The 25513-nt window shown below is 37.3% G+C and overlaps 1 protein-coding gene across 1 annotated transcript in view; it reads right to left on the bottom strand.

The window, feature by feature from the left end:
* CFAP299 (cilia and flagella associated protein 299) overlaps window positions 1-25513 on the bottom strand; it is a 649304-nt gene that overhangs the window by 608363 nt on the left and 15428 nt on the right. The window contains exon 3 of the mRNA XM_019024959.3: window positions 11631-11761. Coding sequence (XP_018880504.3) covers window positions 11631-11761 — 131 coding nt within the window. The remainder of the gene's footprint in view (window positions 1-11630; window positions 11762-25513) is intronic.

Genomic DNA, 25513 nt, shown 5'->3' with positions numbered 1-25513 from the left:
AATAGAGGCCTTTCTCCCACATAAAAGCAGGTGTGTGCCTCAGGAGATATCCCCAGTTCCCTTATCAGAGTTACACTTCTGGCCACCAGGCTGGTAATATGGTCAAGTCACAGATAGGGACATGGTAGGTCTGATAAGAAAAAAAGGAATATTATCCCACATATACTACAAGACCTAGGACTTGTACCAACAAGACCAGAGGGACTCATTGGACTAGATTCTGGGGATTCTAGGTCAGAGAAAGCAGAAATAAGACTAAATAAGTCAGAGTTTATTGACATGACACTTTCTCAGAACACAGGGCATTGCATTCTGGTACGGACCCCAGAAGATGAGGCAAACTCTGCTAGCGTGACTCCAAGAAACCTGGAACAAGCAATGGCCTACACTGAGTGCAGTTCAAAGGCCTAAATTTCAGAGAGAGACTTTTGAGGAAGAGAGGAAAATGCTCAGGAAAATGGCAATCCTAGAAGAAACATATTGTGTGAGACCAGAAAACTCACCAGAAGATCACGGTCTATAGAAGAACCCAGAAGATAGCCGGTCGTTAATAGCATAAAAAATGTGCTAGTTACTGAAGCATCAGAATCATTAAGAAGTTCAGTGATGGCTCTCTAATGCATTCCAGGGCTGAATGCAGAAAAGCCCTGTTGCATACCTAGGCTACCCTAAGCACAATGGGCATAATAGTACCTTGATGCAACAGAAGCTAAGTGATGGAACTTAACCATAAGACACCAGGGACTTGTAATTATCGTAAGGACCAATGATGTAATGTGCCCAATGACCACCAAGTGCACTGCAGAAAGTTATGAAGATGGTTTATAGAACATGGTAATCCTTGAACAAAACAGATGGGCAATCAATAAAGGAATAACTCAATTTGTATCATAGTTAGAAATTAAAGATGGTTACTTGAGGTTGAAGGCAGCCATTCCAGTAAAAAAACACGATGCATTGCCATACATCATTCAGTTTTTAGACCAAGAACTTGTTGACTAAATATGTGACCACATGCAGTATTCACCATAGCAAGTATTCATTGCAGTGATTCTCTTCTCCCCCAAAGAGACCTATGGGCATTTACTCAAATGAGTACACACAAAGGAAAATGTAATACCCACACAGTTAATGGACTACTGAATCTGCATTCAATCTGCATTCAAGCTGAGACTGGTATCTAGAGATCCAAAGAATCACTGTGGCCCCACTCTTAGAGTGGAAGCTTATGGGGGTCAGATGAGAAATGGAGTCCTGGCCAAGGGTTAGTTTATCCTAACCCTTGGGGTTAGGTCCACTGTGTCTATGCAAGGGTTAGGTCCACTGTGTCTATGCAGCCACTCAGGGATCATTGACTGAAATGTCTAATTCAGATTGTCATACATGGCAGCTGGCACAACCCCCATGTTGAATCCTGGAGAATAAGTGTAGACTACCACAAGCTCCTCCAAGTAGTAGCCCTAATTGCAGTTGCAGTGCTACTTGCTGGAACAGACTAATGTGTCTTCAGATAGATACTATGTAGCTATTGATTTCGTGAATAAGTTCTTTTCTGCCTCAATTAGGAAATAAAGTCAAAATCAGTTTGAATTCTCATTAAACAGACAATAACATGTATTTACAATTTTGTCTCAGGGTTATGTTTATTCTCCTGTCCTCTGTCATAATGGAATCTGGGCTGGTTGGGCAACCCACAGAACTTCACATTGATTGGTTCCATCAGTGACATCACGCTGGTTGGAAAGGATGAACAAGAAATGAGTAGTACCTGGCTTTCAAAAGGCATGGTCACTCCAGAGGAGGGCAGATAAACCCTACAAAGCTCTGGGGGCTTGCCACTTCATACATTTTCCCTGATATACTACAGCCTTACTCAATGTGTTAGTTCTCTAGGACTGCTATAGTAAAGTATCACAGAGAGGATGGCTTAAAACAGAAATATATTTTCTCACAACTCCAGAGTTTGGCTTTTCTGCTCTTTGGCCTTAGCCAGCACTGCTATCTGGGGACTCATTGAACGCCTGCTACACAAGCATCAAATCCAATACAAAGTTGCATCCCAACCAGGGAACCCATTCATATGGTTTGAATCTGCATTCCCACCAAGTCTCATGCCAAACGGTAAACCCCAGTGTTAGAGGTGAGGCCTGTTGGGAGGTGATTGGATCATGGGGGCAGATTTCCCCATAGTACTGTCCTTGTGACAGAGTTCTTGTGAGATCTGGTTGCTTAAAAATGTGTGGCACCTCCTCCATCTCTCTCTTCCTCCTGCTAAGTCTGTGTGAAATGCTGGCTTCCCCTTCACCTTTCAGCATGATTGTTAAGTTTCCTGAGGTCTCTCTAGAAACTGAGCAAATGTTGCCCTGTTTCCTATACAGTCTGAAGAATCATGAGCCAATTAAACCTCTTTTCTTTATAAATTACCCAGTCTTAGTTATTTCTTTATAGCAATGCAAGAATGGACTGATACAGAAAATGGGTACTAGGTGTTGGGTATTGCTATAAAGATAATAGAAAATGTGGAAGCAGCTTTGGAACTGGGTAATGGGCAGAGGTTTGAAACTGGATAATGGGAAAAATGTGGAAGACCCAGATGAAGACAGGAAAATGAGGGGAATCTTAAAGTTTCCCAGATACTTGTTGAATGATTGTAACCAAAATGCTGATAGTGATATGAATAGTGAAGGTAGGCTGAAGTGGTCTCAGATTGAAAGAGGCAACTTATTAGAAACTGGAGCAAAGATCACTTTGTTATGTCAGAGCAAAGATCACTTTGTTATGTCCTAGCAAAGCTTGGCTGCATTGTGCCCTGGCTCTAGGGATCTGTGGAACTTTTAATTTGAGAATAATGATGTAGAGTATTTGGCAGAAGAAATTTCTAAGCACAAAGCATTCAAGATATGTCCTGGCTGCTTGTAAAAACCTATGTTCATATGTGTGAGCAAAGACATAATCTAAAACTGGAACTTATATTTAAAAGAGAAACAGAGTATAAAAGTTTGGAAAATTTGCAGCCTAGCCATGTGATAGAAAAGAAAAACTCATTTTGGGGGGAGAAATCCAAGCAGTCTGCAAAAATTTGCATAACAAAAACGGAGCCAGGTGCTAATAGCCAAGATAATGGGGAAAAGGCCTCAAAAGGCATTCCAGAGACCTTCGTGGCAGCCCCTCCCATCACAGGCCTGGAGGCCTAGGAGGACTGAATAATTTTATGTGTTAAGCCCAGTGCCCCGCTATCCTGTGCAGTTTCAGGACACCAGGCCCTGCATCCCAAACCCCAGCCACCCCAGCTCCAGCTGTGGCTCAAAGGGGCTCAGGTATAACTCAGGCCATTGTTCCAGAGGATGCAAGCCATAGCCTTGATGGCTTCAATGTGGTGTTAGGACTGCAAGTGCACAGAATGGAGGAGTTGAGGCTTGGGAACCTCTACTCAGATTTCAGAGGATATATGAAAAAGCCTGGATGTCCAGGCAAAACCCTGCGGCAGGGGCAGAACCCTCATGGAGAACCTCTTCTAGGGCAGTGAGGAAGGGAAATGTGGAGTTAGAGCTCTCACACAGAGGCCCCACTGGGGCGCTGCCTAGTGGAGATGTAAGAAGAGGGCTACCATCCTCCAGACCTCAGAATGGGAGAGCCACCAAAAGTTGCACCCTGTGCCTGGAAAAGCCACAGGCACTCAACGCCAGCACATGAGAGCAGCTGTGGGGGTGAAGCCACAAAGCCACAAGGGTGGAGCTGCTCAAGGCCTTGGGAGCCCCCCTTGCATCAGCATGCCCTGGATGTAAGACATGGAGTCAGGGGAGACTATTTTGGAGCTTTAGGGTTTAATGACTGCCCTGCTGGGTTTCAGACTTGCATGGGGCCTGTAGCCCCTTTCTTTTGACCAATTTCTCCCTTTTGGAACAAGGGTACTTACCTAATGCCTATCCCCCATTGTATCCTGGAAGTAACTAACTTGTTTTTGATTTTACAGGCTCATAGGCAAAAGGGACTAGCCTTGTTTCAGATGACTTTGGACTGTGGACTTTTGGGTTAATAGTGGAATGAGTTAAGACTTTGGGGGACTGTTGGGAAGGCATGATTGTGTTTTGCAATGTGAGAGGGACATGAGATTTGGGGAGCCCAGGGACAGAATAATATGGTTTGAATCTGTGTCCTCATCAAATCTCATGTCAAATGGTAATCCCCAGTGTTGAAGGTGGGGCCTGGTGGGAAGTGATTGGATAATGGGGTCAGATTTCCCCCGGTACTCTCCTTGCAATAGTGAATTCTCATGAGATCTGGTTGTTTAAAAGTGTGTGGCACCTCCCCAACTTTCTATTCCTCCTGCTCTGGCCATGAAAAGTGCCAGCTTCCCTTTCACCCTCTGCCATAATTGTAAGTTTCCTGAGGACTCCCCAGAAGCTGAGCAGATGCCACCATGCTTCCTGTATAGCCTGCAGAATCATGAACCAATTAAACCTCTTTTCTTTATAAACTACCCAGTCTCAGATATTTCTTTACAGCAGTGTAAGAATGAACTGATATACCCATTGTATAGAAAATAGATACAGCAGAGTGTTCATGAACATGGGGTCCTCTGGTCATATTATGCATGCACTATCCAGAAGCTGTCAGCTAAAAGTGCTGGAATGTTCACTGAAGGCACCACTGAATCTCCAGCTCAGCACCAATACTATTCAAAACCGATGTGCATGCACTAGGATACTCACCAAGGAAAACAGCAAGTGTCTCACTGAACTACAAGCTATGGCTGCCACTTAGGCACCTTGGGCATCTTGTGCCCAGGAAGCAGCAGGCAAGAGGAGGAGACATGATCTTGTAGAGTAACTGATGCTGATCAGCAAAAAGAAGGACTGCAGTTATAGAATGGGGATAGGGAAGAATACATGGCTAACTCAGGTGAACCACCTAGGCATCTGTTCATACACTCTTCCTAAATTTTAAATGCGAATGACAAATGTATCAACATGGGCCTGAGTAGAGTAGGATGATAAGGGCCTCAGGGCATTTATGAATAAGGATTTTGGGTCACATCACAAAATCCTAGAAAGATGATAGACAAAGGCAGGAGATTTAGAATGGATAGTGGAAGAGGAAGATTATGAAATGATAGGGGCGGTAGCTCACCCCATTGACTTTATGGTGAGTTTCCTCTCATGAAGAGAGGCCTTTATGCTCTGGAGGAGCTGCTCCATATGCGCATGAAGTAGATCTGTATGTTACAAGATGCATCGCTCAGATGTACCTTGTATAAAGGAATTTCTGCCAGCTGTGAGGAGCTTCATGAGCTGACAGCCTCCAGCTTTTAACCCTTTCAAGATTGGCCTCAACTTTTCTTAGTTGTCCCCAGCCAATGAGTACAGTGGAGATACTAAGGCCTGGCTATTTCATCCCATGTGGGATAACTTGTACTGTGGAGCTCTCCACTGTGCTGAGAGATTCTCTCAAAGTTTGAGGTTAGGGCTCTGGCCCTGCTCAGTCCTGCTTCCTCACTTTTCCTTTCACAGGTGTTGCTTTCTCAACAAACCTTGTGCACTCCTAATTCTCACTGTCTGCTTCCTGGAGATGCTAATCTGCAACAAATCACAATTGTATTGTTTTGGTTTGAAAGCAACAAACCATGAGAATAACTATTTAAAAATATGATACTAAGCAAAAAGTTAAAATTATTTCACCAAACACTTAAAATACATAAATTTTCTCATTTAATTCTCAAGTATATGATATTCAGTTTTTATCATAAAATGATATACAAAAATAAAACAAGGTTGACAGGATAAAGCCATTCTTATATAAAATAAACTCTGGAATTTTATCCGACTTCATCACCATAATTTTTTTTTTAAGATTTGGGGTCTCACTATGTTGCCCAGGCTGGTCTTGAACTCTTGGGCTCAGGCAGTTCTATCTCAACCTCCCAAAGTGCTCATCTCCATAAAATTAAAAGTATTTTATAAGTTAACAGACATTTCTACCTTCTATAGTTAAAAACAAATTGAAGGAGATAACTATACATTATAGCAGAAAAAAGAATTTAACAGATGCTAAATTAACTAGATTGAATAGCATAAGAAAGGCTGCAGATTTATCCAGTTTTTACATTTTACTCCAGATATACTTGAGAATAAAGCGTACAAGAACCTTACTCTAAATCACCATAGAAATCCTCTTCATCAAGTACAAAAGGATCATAGGGATCCATGTATATACAGCATCTGAGACTCCTATCAAGTGAATCCTTACAGTAATTCCCAAAGACTCATCTAATAGTCTTCCAAGAAGATGGCAATAGCTAACCAGTACAATGACAGAATCCATCAGGGCTACCACTTATTCCGATCATCTGCATTTCAGATACTGTGCTCTAGCAAAATAAGGTCATTATCTCAGAACCAGTTTTAAGAGGGGTGAATTCATTTCCCAATAAGATAAGGTGACCCAAAGTGAAGAACTGATGATCTTACAAGCTCATCCAGGCAAGTATCCAGCCTGAGGGATGACTCAGTTGTAACTACCGACTAGGCTCTAGGAACACAATAGTCAATGTGTGTCACGAATATTGAAGTTCCATCTCTCCACCACATGGCAATCAGCTGAACTTCTCACTATAAATAGAAATTATCTGGCACTTATGCAAGAAAACCATGGCCAGTCCCTGGGGGAGAGAATTCCCTGTCCTGACAAATGGGTATCAGCTAAATTACTCCCATCCCTTCTTCCAACCTCTACAGCTTCTGTCTTATGGCTACTATAACCAGTGGAATGAATCTCAGTGGAGAAGAAATCAGAGATGTTTATATAATAGTGGAGCAGAGATGATTTTGAAGCAAAGGATGAGAAAGCTAGGAGAATGAAGAATCGACTCTATCTCCCCGACCCTGCCCCACATCATCACCTTGGATACCAACCCAGTAAATGTTGAAATGGGTGCCTCTAGTTGGTATAGTTTTTGGAGAAAAAAGGGCCTTAGTGAAGGAACAGGTACAAATTAAGACAAAGAAGTAAAGAAAATAATTTGTGAATAAGGGGAGTTTATCATAAGATTGAGGCAAAATGGATGTGTTCACTCACACCACTCTTTGCCTGATTAACTCTAATTGAGCCTTTAAGAATCAATTTAGTGGTCAAACATTAAGAAGAACTTTTCTTATTCTTCACGTCCCCTCACAAATCTTGACTTTGTATTACTTCAAAATGTTGCCACAGCACTTACGATTGCATTTATTATCTTCCATTGCAATTGTCTTTTTGAACTGAAATTTAAATCACATACTATAAATTCACACTTTTAAGGTGCACAACTCAATAGATTTTAGTATATTTACAAAGTTATGCAATTATCACCAATGTCTATTTACACATATTATCACACCAAGAAGAAACCTCATATTCATTAGCAGTCATTGTCCAATCTCCCTTCCATCCAGTCCTTGGAAACCATGAATCTACTTGTCTCTATAGATTTACTGATCCTGGACATTTTATATAAATGGTATCATGCAATAAGTAGTCTTTTTTTTCTAGCCTCCTTTGCTTAGCCTAATGTGTTAAGGTTTTTCATGTTGTTGCATGTAACACTACTTTATACCTTTTGATGACTGAATAGTATTTTATTACACTTAGGTACCAAATTTTTTATCCATTCATCAGTTGATGGGTTGGACAATTTCTACCTTTTAACTACTATGAATAATACTGCTACTGACATTTGTATATGAGTTTTTAAGTGGACTTAGGTTTTTCAATTCCCTTGAATATGTGTTTGGTAGAATTGCTGGGTCATATAGTAACTCTACGTTGAACTTTTTGAAGACCTGCCAAACTGTTTTCCATTTTCCATTCCCACCAACAATGTAATGCCTTTCATTTCTCTAGTCTTCAAGCTTCTTGAGGGTGAGAACTAAGTCTTGTTTTCTATTGTATTCCCAGAGCCTACAGCACAGAGCCTAATGCACTATGGTTGTCTAGTTTGTGAAAGACTGAATAGAAGCCCACAATAATTTTTTAACATTTTTGCCTTCTTCTTGAACATCCCTAATCAAAATATACCTTCCTGATATCTTTAACTTACATCTCTCCAGACTTTTTCCCCTATGAAGCTATTGTGAGTAATTAACATACTCCTAGATACCAGCACTTCTCGAAATAGGTGTTCTATGATTGCTAGACCAAAGAATTGTGATCTACTTGGAGTTGCTCACCTGCATATTAAAGAAGTTAATGTAAGATGATCTGATAGTGGAACCAAGTGTTTCCAAGTTGCCAGCTGGCTGGCAGTCAGATGTTCATGCATATTTTCAAAGTGATCCTCCAACAAATATAGGCACAGGACATATTTGGCTCTAGGACACCATCTGCTGGCCCTGCTGTCAACAACACTAAATGAACCTGGAAGGGAATGGACTACCACATGGGGCAAAAGGCAACATATGGTACCCATCCCATTACAAAGGCAACCAGAGAAGATCTGCAGATGAAAGGGCCTTCAAATTCTAGCAGCTCTGAATGGGGATTAGTCTCCCAAAACTGGTTCGTAAGTAGCCTGATGACTTCCGGCTCTGACCAGTTAAAGAGACTATTGCATAGAGGAAATACCTACTTTGATCCTCAAACACAAAATGGACATGTGATGTCAATAGAACTTAGACTTTAAACATGAACAACTCGTCTTGATATGAAATAGCTTATATCACTCATAAAATTGCATGTGAATTTACAGGAATTCCTTGTAAAATCTCACAAAAATATTTCCACTTCTGCTTCTGACTGATAGACATTTACTGATTCTCACAAAAAGAAAAGACTCTCCCTGATGTTTTACATAAGACACATTTCAAACACTACATTGTACACAGAAAACTAGCCTCATTTCAATTTTCCAAGAATAGAAGTTGATAGTGAATAACTATGTTCGGTAAATTCCTGAGATTTTATATAAATTACCTGTGATAAGCAGAATGCCCCTTTCTCACATTAATGGGATTAAGGATATCCATTCTCTAATCTCAAGAACTGTGAATATGTTGCATTACATACCAAAAGGTCCTTTGCTTCATGAACAGACACTTTTCAAAAGAAGACATACATGTGGCCAACAAACATATAAGAAAAAGCTCAACGTCACTGATCATTAGAGAAAGGCAAATCAAAACCACAATGAGATACCATCTCATGCCAGTCAGAATGGTGATTATTAAAAAGTCAAAAACCAACAGATGTTGGCAAGGTTGTGGAGAAAACAGAACACTTTTACACTGTTGGTGGGAGTGTAAATTATTCAACCATTGTTTGCCAATTCTTCAAAGACCTAGAGACAGAAATAGCATTTGACCCAGTAATTCCAATACTGAGTATATACCCAAAGGAATATAAATCATTCTATTATAAAGATACATGCATGTATATGTTCATTGCAGCACTGTTCACAATAACAAAGACATGAATCAACCCAAATGCTCATCAATGATAGACTGAAAAAAGAAAATATGGTACATATATACCATGGAATACTATGCAGCCATAAAAAGAATGAGATGATGTCCTTTGCAGGGACATGGATGGAGCTGGAAGCTGTTTTCCTCAGCAAACTTACACAGGAGCAGAAAACCAAACACTGCATGTTCTCACCTCCAAGTGGGAGCTGAATGATGAGAACACATGGACAGGACACATGGAGGGGAATGACACACAGTGAGCCTGTCAGAGTGGGGCTTGGTTGAAGCAAGAGCATCAGGAAGAATAGCTAATAGATGCTGGGCTTAATACCTAGGTGATAGGATGACCTGTGCAACAAACCACCATGGCACATGTTTACCTATAACAAACCTGCACATCCTGCACACATACCCCTGAACTTAAAATAAAAGTTGAAGAAATAACAAACAAAGGGCCTTTGCTGATGATATAATAAATATTATTGACTTTAAAACAGGGAGATTATCCTGGATCATTAGATGGGCACAGTGTAATCACATAAGTCCTTAAAAGGAGAGATATTTCTTGGACCAGAGTCAGGAAAGAACCTTCTGAAGAGGAAGTTGGAGAAATCTGAAGGGTAAAAGGGTCTTGACCCACTGTTGCTGGAGGGAGTGGGAAAGCTTAAAAAGAAACATGAACAGCTTCTAGGAGCAAAGACCAGCCCCCAAATGACAACCAAGGAACTGGAGAACTCAGCCGTATAATCATAAGGAATTGAATTTGGCCAACAACCTAACTGAACATGGAGGCAGTTGCATCCTCAGAACCTCAAGACAAGAATGCCATCCAGCCTACACCAGGATTTCAACCTTGTGATATACTACACAGAGGGCCTGGCTGAGCCACACTGTATGGACAGAACAATGAACAAAGAAATGTGTGTGTGTGTGTGTGTGTGTGTGTGTGTGTGTGTGTGTGTGTGTGTGTGTGTGTGTGTGTGTGTTTGAGACGGAGTCTCGCTCTGTTGCCCAGGCTGGAGTGCAGTGGCGCGATCTTGCCTCACTGCAAGCTCCGCCTCCCGGGTTCACGTCATTCTCCTGCCTCAGCCTCCTGAGTAACTGGGACTACAGGAGCCCACCACCACGCCGGCTAATTTTTTGTATTTTTAGTAGAGACAGGGTTTTGTTGTGTTAGCCAGGATGGTCTTGATCTCCTGACCTCGTGATCTGCCTGCCTCTGCCTCCCAAAGTACTGGGATTACAGGCGTGAGCCACCACGCCCGGCCAGAAATGTGTTATTTTAAGTCATCAAATTTGTAATAATGTGTTATGGCAGCAATAGAAAACTAATATATTCCCAAATATCAGTATGTTAAACTTCAGTATACTATGGTTCTGAAACACAATTACCATTAGAATGGCCACTTCTAATTGCATATTCCCAAGACCAAAGCACATTCCGCTACCAAATGTTATTGCTTATAATGTGTACATGGGAAGTTTATGCTCATAATTACTGGGTAATTTTAAAGATGTTATCCAATGATAGTATACTGATTTCTAAGTAATTATCCTCCCCAACATTTATACTTTAATGATCCACTTTTAAAAATGAAATAGATTATTAATTTGTCAACTAGTTAGGTCTTTATAAAATTGCCTTACAAGTTTGATGCAGTTCACTTTAGGAATATATCTCTTTCATTATATGTTTTAACATATTTCATTACATTTATGTTTAATATAACCACATATTACATACTAACATATATAAATTAGGCATATAAACAAAAGTTAGTGATTATTAAAAAGTTGAATGAATTAATGCTTAGAAAAATGTGAGAACATAAATGATACTAAAGATTTACAGACCTCAAAGTACAAAGAATTCTAAGGCAAAAGTCATTCATATTTTTAGTATATAAATGTATAAAACCAATAATATCAAGTTACTTTTTAACAAGACTTTATTGGTATGATGACCATATTTTGGTATGTATATTTCAAATTAGTAGCTTGAAGTTGCATGTGGCTTTAGTGCAAGCATATTACAGTTGCTTCAGTTCCTCATCTGCAGAACAAATGCTTAGGATATTCCAAGTTTTACCTGCTCCAGCCAGTGCTTCTAAATTAAACAATGCAAACGAAATTGAATTACTCCAGAGGTCTAGAATATAACATAAAATCTGGATTTGGAACATGGACACCTACTTTTGCTGAGCTCTTTCAGCCAGTCTTGCAATCTCTATAGCCGTTTTCCTTGCTTCAAAATCTTCCCTTTTCACTCTCTCTCCAGTCCCTCGGTAGCCTAGCTCCACCAACTGGCGGGCCAGGGTTTCATCCTAGAGAGAAAATCAGTTGTTACGTGAGTGGGCAAATGAGACATACTACTTTTACTTACTTACTTGTATCTTACATCTGCAATGTATACCAAGCAATTGCTTTAAATGAAAAATTAAATGTATTTAAAAACTAGACATGATCTATTAGATATAAAAAACTAGAATTTTTCTAATAATACATTTATACACATCTGATTTGGTCTTCCGTTTCCCATATATTTAAGATGAAAAAAAGAAAATGTCAATTGCTAATTTTTCTCTAAGGGATTAAGAGGACAAAAGTCTGTTGTGTTTTTAATCAATTTATGAGAACAGCTGTAGGTAATTAATAGAGTATCTTTAAAACAATAAAAATAGAGACAATGGTACTCATACACAAAAGACATTTTAAAAACCAATGGCAAAAAAAAAAAAAAAAAAAGAACCAAGCTGCTTTGAGAGAGCTCATTGTTTTAGAGCCTTACTTCCTTGAAGTCAATTAACCGATGGCACAGAATATTATAACTTCAAATACAAAATAAAGAGGAGCAGATGAATTTCTTACTTAACTATGAAGATTGTTTCCATATAATGTTGGTACCAATAAAAACAGAAAAGTAGAAACCCAGATCACCACAAAAAAATTTCAAATTGAAAAAAAAAAAACTTCCCAGTATTTTAGGCCTTACACTTTTCTTACTTTAAGAATTATTGCATACATCTTTGTCAGTTGCATGGTATACTTAAAAAAATTGTTTCCCCATGATTTGACAAGGTACCATTTTTCATAAAGTTATTAGTATAAAGATTAAAGTATTCAACAACAGTATTTATATATTAATAGTGGTCTTTATCATTTTAATTAAAAATAAAATATCTAAAACACAGTGAAAACAATCTTTTATTATTATGAAGACTTAATTACTATATCGCTGTTGAATGCAAGAACTGTCTAACAGTTAAAGGAGAAAACTTAAGATGTCTAGTTAACAGTCTATTCAAACCATAGTGGTTAAAGTTATAAGTATTCAAACAAAATAAAAAATTATGTAATGTAAGCCTAGAAACCTGCCACTTTTATAATCATTAAAAGCAAACACTAAACTCCACAAAGCAATGTGTATACATTTGCCAAATGATTACAGTGCAAAGCAACAGGTCTTGGAAGGCCCAAGGCTATTATTCTTGTTTCTGAGACACTCCCTTGTTTAATAGATTTCTCTATTCCAGTATCCTTTAGTGTGAACCACAAAACTGAGCAAATATCTCCACCTAGTGGAATTAATCTTTAATAGAAATACCAATGCAGATTTGGGGATTAATTTACAAAAGTGAGATCATTTGAGTAAGAATTTTCTTAAATACATTACTAAAAGTGAATTTGTAGAAAGGACTTCAGCTCAGTGAGGTTGTGGGATTCTTCTGTAGGAATATAAATTCCTTGTGGTCAAACATAGAATTTTGCATAATAAAGATTACTTACAATTTGCTATATTTATTTTGTATACTGAGTGAATTTTGTATCACTGTGTGCTTTACCTGGGTTACACAAAATCATTTGGATAATTCTGGACTCACCAATGCTAAACTATATTGCAAGAAATGGCATGATCTATTGAGAAAATAAACTGAAAGTCGATATTGATTGCCTCGCTTACCATTATCATACCCTAAAACTGATGGAATCATGAGTCATCTGTCCATTATGACAATGTATTTCTTACATGTCTCGAAATATCCTAGTTAAGAGCAAAGCTACTAGCCCAAAGGAAGTACAATGCCCAAGGTTATCTGAGGAATCTGAGCCTTACTTGGGGGATTTGGCTTAAAATGGAATCTTGACTTGCATATTCGAACACAACTTTTTCCCAACCCCCAAAATAATGTTATTTAAGGGCCACAAAGAAAGACAAAGTCTCAGTGACAAACTCTAAGGCTTGGCAGGTCTCATATTGCCAGAATCCAGAAGAATTTTCCACCAAATATAAGGTAGATGGACTTGAATTGGAAAATAAAATCTACAGGTCCACTGGAAAGTTTGTTTTTTAAAAATTCCACATCCTTTTTACATTATCTGCCCTAGGATTCAGAAATCTGAAACCTATAACAATCAGAAGGCTAGTGGCTGGCCACTTACCTATCAACTAAATGAGTGTTACTAAATTCATTTTATCTATTTCTACTTACAATAGTAATACATTATTGTTGTGGAAAACCTAAAGATATACGACAAACATATCATCCACATCATATATCACTATGATCTTATCACTCAGAGATAATCACTGACATCTTGGGGTATAGCCTGTCAATCCTTGCTCCTGACGTGTGTGGGTGTGTTGGATTTCTTTAAACAAAAGTAGTATCATGACTCCTGCTTGCAGAGCAGAGAGGAGGCACCTAGACGTGTACCCACCAGCACACCTTCCTCAAGCCAATACCGCCTCCAGCACAGTCTCCAGGAGGGGCTCACTCCCCCTCCAGCTGCATTGCCTCTGTCACTGTGGTGAGTGCCTGCAGAGAGGCAGGCACCTCAGCACCTGCTACCACTCTGCTGTGGTTGCCAAACCTCACCCTCCTCCCCCAGTTCAGTGGATTCCAAACCTCAAGGGGCAAGAGAATAAAGTCAGGGGCCAATACAAGTCCCCCAGACTTAGAGCACACAGTCCAGGAGTTGGCAGTTAAGCACTGGCCCCCTAAAATCTCCCAGAAATGAAGCCAGTCAGCTGGATCCACTTTATACCATAGCCAAACCCTCAAAGTCATCAAATAGGATAAAAGAAAAATAAAACCCATTCCAAGGTCAGAAACCTCAAAAATTGAAAGTACATAAGCCCACAAGGGTGAGAAAGAATCAGCACAAGAATGATGAAAACTTAAAAAGCCAGAGTGCCTTCTTTCCTCTTAATGACCACATCACTTCTCCAGCAAGGGTTGTGAACAGGACTGAGATGGCGGAAATGACAGAAATAGAATTCAGAATACGGATAGGAACAAAGATCATTGAAGTTACAGAAGTATATTGAAACCCAATGCACAGAAGCTAAAAATCATGATAAAACAATGCAGGTGCTGACAGACAAAGTAGACAGTAGAGAAAAGAATGTAACTAACCTGATCGAGCTGAAACACACAATATGAGAATTTCATTATGTAATCACAAGTATTAATAGCAGAATAGACCAAGTGCAGGGAAGAATCTCAGAGCTTGAAGACTGGCTTTCTGAAATAAGACAGTCAGACAAGAATAGAGAAAAAAAGAATGAAAAGGAATTAACAAAACCTCTGAGAAATCTAGGATTAGGTAAAGAGATGGAATCTATGACTCATTGGTGTCCCTGAAAGAGATGGGGAGAATGGAAGCAACTTGGAAAATGTATTTCAGGATATCATCAAAGAACTTCTCCAATCTAGATAGAGGGGACAATTTTAAAATTCAGAAAATGCAGAGAACCCCAGTAAGGTACTTCACAAGAAGATCATCTCCAAGATACATAATCATCAGATTCTCCAAGATTAAAATGAAAGAAAAACTGTTAAGGGTAGCTAGAGAGAAGCGTCAGATCACCTATAAAGGTAAATCTATGAGACTAACAGCAGACCTTTCAGCAGAAACTCTACAAGCCAGAAAAGATTGGGGGCCAATATTCAACATTCTTAAAGAAAAGAAAATCCAAACCAGAATTTCATATTTGGCCAAACCAAGCTTCATAAACAAAGGAGAAATAAGATCCTTTTCAGACAAGCAGATGCTGACGGAATTTGTTACAACCAGACCTGATTTATAAAAGCTCCTAAAGGAAGCACTAAATATGGAAAGGAAAGACCATTACCAGCCACTACAAAAACACACTGAAATACACAGACTAGAGACACTATGAAGCAACAACATAAACAAGTCTACAAAATAACTAGCTAAAACTGTGGTGACAGGATCAAATCCACACATATCAATACTAACTCTGAATGTAAATGGGCTAAAAGTCCCGATTAGAAGACATAGAGTAGCAAGCCAGATAAAGAACAAAAACCCATTGCTGTCTTCAAGAGATCAATCTCACAAGCAATTACACACATAGGCTCAAAATAAAGGAATGGAGAAAAATCTACCAGCAAATGGAAAATAGAAAAAAGCAGGGGTTGCAATCATAGTTTCTGACAAAACAGACTCTAAACCAACAAAGATTTAAAAAAGACAAAGAAGGGCATTAAGTAATGGGAAAGAGCTCAGCAAGATTTAACTATCCGAAATATATGTGCACACAAGACAGGCGCACCCAGATTCACAAAGCAAGTTCTTAGAGACCTTCAAAGAGACTTAGACTCCCACACAATAATAGTGGGAGATTTTAACACCCTACTGACAATATTAAAGAGATCATCGAGACAGAAAATTATCAAAGATATTCAGGACCTAAACTCAGCATTAAATCAAATGGAACTGATAAATATCTACTCTCTACCCCAAAATAACAGAACGTATGTTCTTCTCATTGCCACCTGTCACATATTCTGAAATCGACCACATAATGAGAAGTAAAACACTCCTCAGCAAATGCAAAATAACTGAAATCATAACAAACAATATCTTGGACCAAAGCGCAATCAAACTAGAAATCAAAACTAAAAAATTCAATCAAAACCATAAATTACAGGAAAACTGAATAATCTGCTCCTGAATGACTTTTCAGTAAATAATGAAATTAAGGCAGACATCAAGAAGCTCTTTAAAACTAAAGAGAACAAAAGTACAATATGCTAGAATCTCTGGGACACAACTAAGACAGTGTCAAGAGGGAAATTTATAGCACTAAATTCCCATATGAAAAAGTTGGAAAAATTTAAAGTTAACAACCTAATATTACAATTAAAAGAACAAGAGGATCAAGAGAAAACAAATCCCAAAGCAAGCTAGCAGAAGACAAGAAATAACCAAAATTAGAACTGAATTGAAGGAGATTGAGACACACAAAAAAAATTCAAAAGATCAACAAATACAGAAGCTGGGTTTCTTGAAAAAATTAATAAAATAGGCCACTAGCTAGACTAATGAAGAAGAAAAGAGAGAAGGTTCAAATAAACACAATCAGAAACAACAGGGGGATAAAACCACTAACCCCAGATAAATATAAACAAACATCAGAGAATATTATGAACACCTCTATGCACATAAAGTAGAAAATCTAGATGAAATGGGTAAATTACTGGACAAATAAACACTCCCCAGACTGAACCAGGAAGAACTTGAATCCTTGAACAGACCAATAATGAGTTCTGAAATTGAGTCAGTAATAAATAGCCTACCAACCAAAAAAGCCCAGGATCAGATTAATTCACAGCTGAATTCTACCAGATGTACACAAAGAAGAGCTGGTACCATTCATGCTGAAACTATTCCAAAAAATTGAAGAGGGGAGAGTTCTCCCTAACTCATCCTACAAGGCCAGCATCATTCTGATACCAAAACCTGGCAGAGATACCACAATAAAGGAAAACTTCAGGCAAATATCACTGATGAACATTGATGCAAAAATCCTCAATAAAATACTGACAAACCGAATCCAGCAGCACATCAAAAGCTTATCCACCACAATCAAGTTGGCTTCATCCTTGGGATGCAAGGTTGGTTCAACATATGTAAATCAATAAACATAATTCATCACATAAACAGAACTAAAGACAGAAAACCACATGATCATTTCAATAGTACGCAGAAAAGACCTTGGATAAAATTCAACATCCCTTCATGTTAAAAATTCTCAATAAACCAGGTATTGAAGGAACATACCTTGAAACAATAAAATCCATTTATGACAAACCCACAGCCAGTATCATACTGAATGGGCAAAAGCTGGAAGCATTCCCCTTGAAAACTGGCACAAGACAAGGATGTCCTCTCTCACCACTCCTATTTAACATAGCATTGGAAGTTCTGGCCAGGGCAACCAAGCAAGAGAAAGCAATAAAGCACATCGAAATAGGGAGAGAGGAAGTCAAATTGTCTTTATTTGCAGATTATATGATCTTATATCTAGAAAATCCTATCAACTGAGCTCAAAAGCTTCTTAGGCTGATAAGCAACTCCAGCAAAGTCTCAGGATACAGAATCAATGTGCAGAAATCACAAGCGTTCCTAAACACCAACAACAGACAAGCAGAGAGACAAATTAGGAATGTACTCCCATGCACTATTGCCACAAAAAGAATAAAACACATAGGAATACAGCTAACAAGGGAGGTGAAGGAACTCTTCAAGGAGAACTACAAACCACTGCTCAAGGAAATTAGACAGGACACAAGCAGACGGAAAAACACTTCATGCTCATGGATAGGAAGAATCAATGTCGTGAAAATGGCCATACTGCCCAAAGCAATTTATAGATTCAATGCTATTCCCATTAAACTATCACTGAAATTTTTCACAGAATTAAAAGAAACTATTTTAAAATACATATGGAACTAAAAGAAGGGCTCATATAGTCAGGATAATCCTAAGCAAAAAGAACAAAGCTGGAGGCATCACGGTACCTGACTTCAAACTACAAGGCTACAGTAACCGAAACAGCATGGTACTGGTACAAAAACAGGCACATAGACCAGTGGAACAGAATGGAGAACTCAGAAATAAAGCCACATGTCTACAACCATCTAATCTTTGATAAACCTGACAAAAAAAAAAGCAATGGGGAAAGGATTCCCTATTTAACAAATGGTGCTAGAAGAACAGGCTAGCCATAAGCAGAAAATTGAAACTGGACCCGTTCCTTACACAAAAATTAATTCAAGATGGATTAAAGACTTAAATGTAAAACCCAAAACTATAACAACCCTAGAAGAAAATCTAGGCAATACCATTCAGGACATAGGCATAAGCGAAGGTTTTATGATGAAATCACAAAAGCAACTGCAACAAAAGCAAAAATTGACAAATGAGATTTAATTAAACTAAAGGGCTTCTGCATAGCAAAAGAAACTATCATCAGAGCAAACAGACAACCTATAGAATGGGAGAAAAAACTATCATCAGAGTGAACAGACAGCCTAAGCAGAATAGGAGAAAATTTTTGCAAATTATGCATCCAACAGAGGTATAATAACCAGCATCTATAAGGAACGTAAACTTACAAGAAAAAAAACAATCAACCCCATTAAAAAGCAAAGGACACTGGGAGGCCGAGGCAGATGGATCACGAGGTCAGAAGTTCGAGACCAGCCTGTCCAAATGGTGAAACCCAGTCTCTACTAAAAATACAAAACATTAGTCAGGTGTGGTGGCACGAGCCTGTAATCCCAGCTACTCAGGAGGCTGAGGCAGGAGAATTGCTCGAACCCGGGAGGCGGAGGTTGCAGTGAGCCGAGATCGCGCCACTGCATTCCAGCCTCGGTGACAGAACGAGACTCTGTCTCAAAAAAAAAAAAAAAAAAAAAAAAAAAAAAAAAAAAAAGCAAAGGACATGAACACTTTTCAAAAGAAGACATACATGTGACCAACAATCACATTTTAAAAAGTTCAACATCACTGATTATTAGAGAACGGCAAATCAAATCAAAACCAAAATGAGATACCATCTCATGCCAATCGGAATGGCTACTACTAAAAAGTCAAAAAATAACAGATGCCGGCAAACTTGCGGAGAAAAAGGAACACTTATACATTGTTGGTGGGAGTGTAAATTAGTTCAATCATTGTAGAAGATAGTGCAGCAATTCCTCAAAGACCTAAAAACAGAAATACCATTCGTCCCAGAAATATCATCACTGGACATATACCCAAAAGAATATAAATCATTCTATTATAAATATACACGCACATGTATATTCATTGCAGCACTATTCACAATAGTGAATCAATCTAGATTCAATCTAAATGCCCATCAATTACCAACTGGATAAAGAAAATGTGGTACATATATACCACAGAACACTATGCAGCTATAAAATAAGTAAGATCATGTCCTTTGCAGGGAAATGGATGGAGCTGGAGACCATTATTCTTAGCAAACTAACACAGGAACAGAAAATCAAATACCACGTTATTACTTACAAGTAGGAGCTAAACAGTGAGAACACATGGACATGTAGAGGGAAACAACACACACTGGCAGCTATCAGAGGGAGGAGGATGGGAGAAGGAAGAAGATCGGGAAAAATTACTATGGGTACTAGGTTTAATACCTGGGTGAAGAAATAATCTGTACAACAAATCCCCATGACACTTTTAGCTATATAGCAAACCTGTACATGTAACCCTGAACTTGAAATAAAAGTGAAAAAAAGTCATATATATGCTTTAAAAATCAAAATATGTTGTAATTAATAAAGTTCAAATAAACGTCATTGAAAAGTTTGCAGATTTAATCATTTAAACATTTTACCAAAAAAAGTGAATCATGCTGTGTAAAATCTCTCATGACCTACTTCTTCAACATTTAACTGTACATCTTGAACACCTTTCCATTAAGTATATATACAATAAAACTTTAGTGATTACATATTCCAGACAATTTGTAAGGACAGATATTGTACATATTAATAATTTATTATTATGCCTTCAGGTCACTGCCTTCCTCTGAAATGAAAATGATATGAAATCCTAATTTGATTTGTATTGCTTTGATTACTAGTGAGATTCACCATCTGTTCACACATTTATCAGTCATGTGCATTTCTTCCTTTTGAATTGTTTTGAATTATTAAATGAACCCTTTGCTCATTTATTACTAACTAGTAACAACTTTGTGTGTGTAATAAATATATTAAATAAGTGTCTGCAAAATATCTGCAAACAGTCTTCTTAGGTCATTGTTTTTCTGAAACGCTTAATAGTTCTTACTCCAAAATGTTCAAAGCATTTAGGATATATTTTGGTGCCTAGTGTTGAAAGAGAAATACTTTTACTTATTCAAAAAGTTTTTTGATTCCAAAAGACACAGCTGAAACATTGTTAAGTATTGCTTCTTTTCTCCACTGATTTGAAATTTTACATTTCTGTATACTCAATTCTTAAGTATATTAGAGGTGACTTCTCTATGTCTATTCTGTACTATTAATTAGTTTCTCTGCCCTTTCAACCGTATCACAGATAGTGTAGATACTGCCCTCTCAACCTGCCCAGGGAGAAAGCCCCACAACAATTTGTTTGACCTCCACAGATTTCAAGCTTCACTTGTATCAAGCTAACTGCTTCCAGGAACAGCTACTTGACTCAAGATAGAAAGGTTAGAGTTGGGAGTGTCAGAAAGCATGGCATACTCAAATGCCATCTTCTACTAATTTTTGGCAATCTGGATAATTTATAATACCAGATTTCTTAATGTTAAAACAAGATGACATTTTTGGAATAAGCTTATTGCAGGAGGTGTCTCCCCACAACAGACTTTGGGATGTGGATTTGTGTGCAGAAAATTTACTGGAGAGCACTCTCAGAATCTGCACTTCCACAGGGGTGAAGAAAGCAGGATTGGGCAGTGAGATAATTTATAACAAAGGGCCTCAGCAGCTCTGGAGTTGGATGGTCCTTTCGAGTTGACCCAAATTGATTAAAGTGGCCACATCTTTTTATCCACAATAAGCAGTAATTTAAAGAGAACTGCCCCAAGAAGGGAGTATGACTTTGGAAGAGATGTTTAGGGTGACTACAATCAGCCTAGTAAGGGGTTTGTCAATTTTATTGATATTTTATAAAAGTAACTTTTGAGAGCATTGATCTCTATTATTTTTCAATTTTCTATTTCACTGATATCTGCTCTTTGTTATTCCTTCTGTCTACTTGCTTGGACTCAATTTGTATTGTTTTAAAGCTTCTTAAGGTAGAAGCTACTATCATTAATTTCTAGACCTTTCTCCTTTCCCCATATAAACTTTTAAATTTGTGAAGTTCCCTCTATAGATTCCTTTACGTATATCCAACAAACATTTATATATTTTGTTTTCTTTTTTACTCAAATCAAATTTTTTTTCTAATTTTTCTTTTAATTTCTTTTTTGACATTGGGTTATTTAGAACTATGTTGTTTATTATCCAAATATTTGGGAATTTGAGGGGCATATTCCTATAGTTGATTTATAGTTTTAATTCTGTTATGATCACAGAATATACTTTTGTATGATTTCAGTATTTTAAATGTATTGAGACTTGTTTTATGACCCTGCATATGGTCCTTCTTCATAAATGTCCCATGTGCATTTGAAAAGAATAGGTATTCTATTGTTGTGTGAACTGCTCTTTTATTTATTTATTTTTTTGAGACAGAGTCTCACTCTGTCTCCCAAGCTGGAGTGCACTGGCACAATCTTGGCTCACTGCAACCTCCGCCTCTTGGGTTCAAGGGATTCTCCTGCCTCAGTCTCCCAAGTAGCTGGGATTACAGGTGTGCACCACTGTCCCCGCATAATTTCTGTATTTTAGTAGAGATGGGGTTTCACCATGTGGGCCAGGCTGGTCTCGAACTCCTGATATCAAATAATTCACCCACATCAGCCTCCCAAAGTGCTGGGACTACAGGTGTGAGTCACTGCACCTGGCCTTTGACTGCTCTTTAAATCTTTTACATACTTACATTTATTCTAACTTCTGGTTCTATCAGTTACTGAAAACAGAATGTTTATGTCTCTAGAAACAATTGTGAATTTGTCTACTCTTTCAATTCTTATCAACTTTGCATAATGCATTTTGAGGATCTGGCATGAGGCATGTAAGCTAATGTATTGATTGACACATTTATCTATATTAAAAAGTCCTTCTTTTTCCCTGAAATACTTCTAGTTCTGAGGTCTACTTTGCCTGATATTAATATAGACATTATAACTCTCCTTTTCTTTATGCTTGTATAATACATATTTTCCATCCTTTTAATCTATTTAAAATTATCTATTAACATTAATATAAAATTAACATTATATTAACATTATTTATAAATCATAATTAATGATTAATAAATCATTAATTATAAAACAATTTAATGCATTAACATTAATAGTTGTTGATTTAATGTTATTAATATATTGCTATAAATATAACATTAATATTAATCTTAATGTTTTATTATTAATCTGTTAATGTTAATACATTTATATTAAATTGTTGTATTTATATTTAAGGTGGTACAGCATATATGGCTCTTGAACTTTTATCTATTCTGACCATCTCTGCCTTTAAATTGAAATGTTTAGATCATTTACATTTAATGTAATTTTCAGTATGGTTGGGTTTTAATATACTACCTTGTTATTTCTTTCTTATTAGTCCCATTTGCTTTGATATTTGATTATTTTTGCTTTCTATTTTTTGTTTCTTATTTCCATTTTATCTCCACTATTACGTTTTTAGTTATATGTCTACTTTATTTTTCAGCAGGTACTCTGTGATTTACAAGAATTATTAGCTTATTACATTCTACTTTCAAATAATATTACACCATTTCAAGTATAAGAACCCACTGCAACATTATCCTCTGCTATCTTTTGTGCTATTGTTGTTTCATACTGTATTTCTATGCATGTTATAAACCACAAAATGCAATGTCATTATTTTTCTTTAAATAATCAATAATCTTTAAATATAAAACTGAGAAAAAAATTTGTATTCACATATTTAGCATTTCTGGTGCTTTTCATTCATTTTCATTTTGATCCAAGTTTCCTGCTTATATATAATTTTCCTTCAACCTGAAGAACTTCATTAAACATTTCTAGTAATATATATCTGCTAACAACAAATTATCCTGGCTGGAAAATAAATTATCTCACCTTACTCTTTTCTTCTGATACAGTGTTCTAGGTTGACTTTTTTCAAATCTTTCAGCACTTTAAAGATGCCGTTCATTTTTCTATGGCTTGCATTGTTTCTTTTTTTTATTTACTTATTTTTTACTTTAAGTTCTGGGATACATGTGCAGAAAGTGCAGCTTTGTTACATAGGTATACATGTGCCATGGTGGTTTGCTGCACCTATCAATCCATCATCTAGGTTTTCAGCCCCGCAAGCATTAGCCATTTGTCCTAATGCTCTCCCTCCCCTTTCCCTCCACCCCCAACAGGCCCGGGTGTGTAATATTCCCCTCTGTGTGTCCATGCGTTCTCATTGTTCAACTCCCACTTATTAGTGAGAACATGCGGTGTTTGGTTTTCTGTTCCTGTGTCAGTTTTCCGAGGATGACAGCTTCCAGCTTCATCCATGTCCCTGCAAAGGACATGAACTCATTGTTTTTTATGGCTGCATAGTATTCCATGGTGTATATGTGCTACATTTTCTTTATCCAGTATATCATTGGTGGCATCTGGGTTTGTTCCAAGTCTTTGCTATTGTAAATAGTGCTGCAATAAACATATATGTGAATGTGTCTTTATAGTAGAATGATTTATAATCCTTTGGGTATATACCCAGTAATGGGATTGCTGGGTAATACTCAGTCATTCCTGTCTTTGGTTTACTTTATAATGTGTTCTTTTACTTTTGTTTTTAAGATTTTCTCTTTATCACTAGTTTTCAGTGGTTTTATTAAAATATTCCTTCGTGTAGTTTTCTTTGCATTTATTCTGCTTGGAATTCATTGAACTTCTTGGCTCTGTGGGTTTGTACTTTTCATAAAATTTGGAAAATGTTTAGCCATTACCGTTTAAAATATATTTTATTCCTTCCTTCCCTTCGTTCATTTTGGACTCCATTTAAATGTATGTTAGACTGTTTGACATTGCCCCACAGGTTACTGAGGCTGTGTTCATTTTTGTTTATGTCTTTTGTTATTATCTTATTCATTGCTGGTGAATAGAGTTGTTTTCACTCAATTTTCAACTTCCTTTCTAAACTCACTTATTTGTTAAAATAGGATTTCAGCATTTTTTCTTGTATTTTCATTGTAGATAATCATATTGCCTATATGTAATTATATTCTGACTCTTTTCAAATATTTATGACACTTTCCTTAGATTGCAGCACTGCACTGCTAGACTGCCAATAAAACATTACTAGTAGTAGCAACCATTTTTATCATGTTTCTAATTCTAATGCTAACCATTCAAGTGTTTAAACACTGAGTATGACGTTTTCTATAAGTGTTTGAAAATACTCTTTATCAAGTTATAGTAAGAATGGCTTTAGAATTTTATCTATGCTTTTTCTTCATCTATAGAAATAATCTTTTTTTCTTTTTACATTTAATATCATGAGTTCCTCATTGCAGTCCTATAACAAATCATACTATTTTCACTCTGACATTATTATTTCTTAATATATTCTTGGATTCATTTTAAATTTCTTTCATCCAGTTCATAAGTAAAATTAGTCTTCAGCTTTCTACTTTGTTTTGCTTTTTAAAAATTGATGTCAGGGCTATGCATGTCCTGTAACATTTGAGAAACTCTCATCCTTTATTTGTGCTAATTTTTATTTATACAAGTCAGACATAAATATATTCTCCATGTGAAATATTAAAACATGGAATATGTAGTGAATTTGTATTGCATCAAATTATCTAAGCTGAAACTTCATTTCCCATAATTTTACTTACTTGGATAGTTACATGTCAGGGTGAACCACAAGAGACATTTGTAATACATTTAGAAAGGAGAAGTGAAGGAGCAGCAATATTGTTTCGGCTTTTGGAGGCTCTCTTCCTTAAGCTTCTCCAACTTCTGTGTCAAGTGCAGGGTTAGCTCTGTGACTAAAGGTGCCAGCTTCTCCTGCAGAATGCCCCTACCATTAAAATTGTATGGCAGGCAGGGTCATGAGCACCTGACAGACATTTCATTCTGTCCTCATGGATTCTAGGCTATC

The sequence above is a fragment of the Gorilla gorilla genome, chromosome 3, assembly GCF_029281585.2.
Source record: "Gorilla gorilla gorilla isolate KB3781 chromosome 3, NHGRI_mGorGor1-v2.1_pri, whole genome shotgun sequence".
Taxonomy (NCBI): Eukaryota; Metazoa; Chordata; class Mammalia; order Primates; family Hominidae; genus Gorilla; species Gorilla gorilla.
This window is presented reverse-complemented; position numbering and strand designations above follow the sequence as displayed.